Source organism: Triticum dicoccoides, chromosome 6B (genome assembly GCF_002162155.2).
Source record: "Triticum dicoccoides isolate Atlit2015 ecotype Zavitan chromosome 6B, WEW_v2.0, whole genome shotgun sequence".
In the NCBI taxonomy this organism is placed as follows: Eukaryota; Viridiplantae; Streptophyta; class Magnoliopsida; order Poales; family Poaceae; genus Triticum; species Triticum dicoccoides.
The window spans coordinates 163266099-163269970 of record NC_041391.1 but is presented as its reverse complement, the minus strand read 5'-3'; the positions used below and the strand labels follow the sequence as shown (position 1 = coordinate 163269970).

The window sequence follows — 3872 nt, the reverse complement described above, 5'->3', positions numbered from 1 at the left end:
GTGGAAGAAATTGCATTGGATAGACACCAGTGTGAATGCAATGATGTCCTCAAACAAAGAAGAAGAAAAGAAAAAAAAAAGCAGTGAATGCGCTGCAAGCCACCAAACTCTTGCCAGAAAAACGATTTGCGATATCGGATGCCATAACGCTGACCCACGGAACGCAGCAAGAGGCAGGAGGAGATCGGCTGGAGTCAATGGAGGGATCGCACTGTACTCCAGCATGCATGCTCACTTTTATGTATACTGTATTTGTCACTTCCATTTATCAATCTCTGAACAGAACACTCCCCGGTATCTACCAGTTCTCATAATATGTAGGGCAAGAAGCCTGACAGTGAATGCCATGAATGTTACATACAGTATGGACTATACACACATGCAGAGAGCTCTCCTCTGCATGCTCTCGGGACAAGAAGAACATCAAAGAGTGGAACTGAACGTGCCATAGCGCCTAGCTCAATTCAGAGCATACATTTCATCCGGTAATCACTAGTCTTACCGTGTAACCCCTGATTGTATGACCATATCATGGTGTACTGTTTCTCGTCTCGACACGAGAAAATCACTGATGGCGAGATATGGTGCATGTGACTGTACATGGGGATTGGGGAGGATGGGTGGGAAACTACGTGAGTTTGATGGCGACGAAGGGTTCAGAACCTGACGGCAGGAGCGGTGCCGGCTCTCATGAGCAATCGAGTTCGGAGCTCGCCAGCCTCCGCTTCAGCGACTCGTTCTCCTTCCGGAGCTTCATCACCTTCTGCTTCAGCGATTCCACGTGCTGGACCGAGACCGAGTCCCTTTGCTGCTCTGCCTGCTTCATCTTCAGAATCCTCACTGGGTCAAAAAAACAAAAAAAGATCAAATTGCTGTCAAGAAGGTGTTAACTGGCACAAAAAAGCGTGAATGGACAACCCAAAACTGTTTGAAATCTGCACGGTTTGACAAAAACACTTGTTTATTTGGCCCACCACTCCAGATTACACTTACGCTCATTCTCTGCAGTTTTAAGCTTCCTTTGCGTGTCGTCTTTCTCCTCCTGTTCCACCATGATCACATCGTGCAAATCCTGGATATCGTTTTTATCTGTAACAGGAGCACGGGGGTGTTTACATTATCAGAGATAAGAGGCAATAATCCAAGGGATTATTAGCATGGAACGCAAGTTTAGAGCATTACACTTCATATGTACTTCAGCAGTGACCTGCTCCAACTTGCTACCTAGCATGTCAATGTGAGCTTTATGAGCACCCAGGTCCAACTTGAGTTGTTTTATCGCAGCCTCATCCGCAGCTTGCTGAACAAGAGCACAGCTGGTTGTAGCGGAAGTTAGCTCTTCAATTTTCACAAAACAATCAACAGGATAATTTGATCTGAATCTCCAGCTTCTCCCTACAGTAATATGTCACCTCCCATGGAACGTTTCTTTACCTGAGCTTGCTCTCCAGGGCATTGCAGTTCATTTCATTGTCATGCTTAAGTTGCTCGACCTCCCTCTTATGCTCCTGTTTGAATATAAGACTCATGTTAGATTGATTTTATGGATTAACTGGATGCTTGGAAGCACTTAACTACCTCTTCCATGGATAGCAATCTGCTATTTGCTTTTCCTAATTCTTCCTTCAGACTTTGAGCTTCTGTGTGATATTTAATCTGAATAAAATCAATCATATCAGAAATAGTACATATTTTGATGGGCATGATTTTATTGCATATTAACCTAGCATCTTGCCTTATAGTTAAACTTCATATATTGTCAGCTTTCAAGCGCAAACAGAAAAACAATCAGACCAAATTGTACAATTCAGAAGTTAATATCGAATGGACCAGAATGTCAACACAAGAATTATAGTCCTTCCATGAACTAAATCTCACAAGTGAGCAGACAGTCTCGAGCTAAGACCATCAACTTAACAGAATTCATCTACATCCAGAAGTTGACGACCGACGATGAAAACTAATTTAGTTATTTCATCATCATATAGTATTATAAATTCACCAGCCCTAGCGTAGCATTGTAACTGCACATAGCATTACGTAAGTAGCAAACTACCTGGTTGGTGAACTTGAATAAAGTTTCCGTGTACAGCCTCCTTAACCGCTCATTATCTGCGCAACAGAAAAAAAAACTCAATGCTTCTTCCAACCTCAGCAAGCAATGGAAATTATCACCTACTATTACATGATTGACATTAACTGGAAAGCAAAAAATAAAATAAAAATGAAGCTGGACTGTACTGTGGAAGAATGCTGGAATTTCAGTTAAACCTTTCTTGAGATCTGTTATATGCGACTCAAGAGCTTCACGCTTCTTGGATTCAGAACTGCAGTTCACTCTTAAAGCCTGGGCCTCAGCTAGTGCATCTTTATACCCCTGTTCAGAACAAAGAGCCAGTAAACAACAGAAGATCAACACATCACAGGAAATAAATACTTGGATACAGATCAATTTTCTTAGGCAATGAAAACTGTTAGATTAGAAGTAGGTGAAAACACTTGAGTTCTGGAAGCAGCAGAAATTACAAAACCACTCTCTCCTGCCCCACAGACTATGCTACATATATTTTGGTTTACTGGGGACTTAGGAATTGAAATAGCATCTCAATCGAGGAATAATTTGCAGTGGGTTCGACGGAGAATCGAGCGCTGGAGTTGAGCTACTGTGGAAATTTCCCTGCACAGCAGCATCCCTCCATGTCAATGGGACGAGTCGCTCCTCGGCATAACCAATCGGCTACCACAATCCGCAGCATTGGCCAAAAATGCAATCATACGGGAAGGGAGGCTGCTACCAACAAAGACGCAAAATGCTCTCGATTCCGCCAATGCCGTCGGAGACAATCTGTTCGGCGTTGTCCATCTCGTAGACATTTCATCTAACACCTGAGCGTATGTGTGTTGGCGTTCCTCCGGAAGGTTCGAAGATTGCTACGACGGCTCGAGTTCTTCGGCACCTGAACGTGGCGTTGATCCAAACCTAAAATCCGAGACGGACGGGGTGCGAGCGAGGCGCGAACCAGCGGGAGCGGGACGGTGGTAGGGTGGGATGCCGCGGTGCGGGGCTACTGACCTGGGAGAAGCGGTGGAAGTTCCGGAGCAGCGACTCCAGCTCCCCATCCCCCGCCGCCGTCGTCGCCGCCGCAGCCGCCGCCATCGCCGCGCGTCACCTGTCCTGAGCTCCCCGCGTTGCTCTCGTGCTCTGGTCGTGGTGGTGGTGGGACGCGGCGGCGAAAGTGAAAATTAACCAAGCCCAAGCCTTACACTAACCTCTGTGACGAAAAACAAAATTATGAACAGGCCCAAATGGATTTCTTTTAGGGGTAAAAAATAGATTTCTTTTGTGGTGTCAAATTGATTGTCGAATGTCATGGTTCATACATTAGCGCAGATGGGCCTGATGGAGATTTCTATCTCTGACAGAGTCTTTACCCGGTCTAACAACCAGAGTTCCCCTATCTTTGCTGTTCTTGATAGAGCGTTCACTTCTGTGAACCGGGATGTCCATTTCCCTTTTTCAACCTTGTCTGCACTCCACAAAGTAGGGAGTGACCACACTCCTTTGGTCCTTGACACTGGAGCTAGAACCCCATCTAACCCTAAACCGTTTAGGTTTGAAAAATGGTGGCTATCCCAGCCTGGGTTCCATCAAATGGTTACAGAAATTTGGAATTCTGCGTCCTCTTCTAGCTCTTCAGCTGATAACTGGATGACTAAAACTAGGGTCCTAAGAAATAAATAAAAGGATGGCGTATTAACAGAGAAGCAGCTTTGAAAAAGAAAAAAAGGCACTCCTTGTGGAGTTTGATAACCTTGATGTCTTATCTGAATCTCAGCAGCTCTCTGCTACTGATTTTGATAGGATGAAGAGT

At 44.9% G+C, this 3872-nt stretch overlaps 1 protein-coding gene across 2 annotated transcripts; it reads right to left on the bottom strand.

Moving 5' to 3' along the window:
- Window positions 1-272: 272 nt before the first annotated feature.
- LOC119324133 (protein At-4/1-like) lies at window positions 273-3220 on the bottom strand. 2 transcript variants are annotated; one of them, XM_037597891.1, is made up of 8 exons: window positions 3074-3220; window positions 2242-2377; window positions 2057-2112; window positions 1579-1656; window positions 1435-1508; window positions 1183-1316; window positions 994-1089; window positions 273-840 (listed from the first exon to the last, which is right to left on the bottom strand). In XM_037597891.1, exons 1-8 carry the CDS (start codon window positions 3155-3157, stop codon window positions 689-691), a joined length of 810 nt encoding a protein of 269 aa, XP_037453788.1. In that variant the 5' UTR covers window positions 3158-3220; the 3' UTR covers window positions 273-688. The 2 variants fall into 2 exon arrangements, with proteins under 2 accessions (XP_037453788.1, XP_037453789.1); XM_037597892.1 differs by having other exon boundaries at window positions 2272-2377.
- Window positions 3221-3872: the final 652 nt, after the last annotated feature.

What these genes read in the sequence shown, in the direction of transcription:
- LOC119324133 (XM_037597891.1), bottom strand. Translation starts at nt 3,157, where the DNA reads ATGGCGGCGGCTGCGGCGGCGACGACGGCGGCGGGGGATGGGGAGCTG. An exon ending in TATTCAAGTTCACCAACCAG is followed by an intron (nt 1,657 to 2,056) that starts GTAGTTTGCTAC and finishes GATTTTATTCAG; the next exon opens with ATTAAATATCACACAGAAGC. An exon ending in TAAAACTGCAGAGAATGAGC is followed by an intron (nt 841 to 993) that starts GTAAGTGTAATC and finishes TTTTTGACCCAG; the next exon opens with TGAGGATTCTGAAGATGAAG.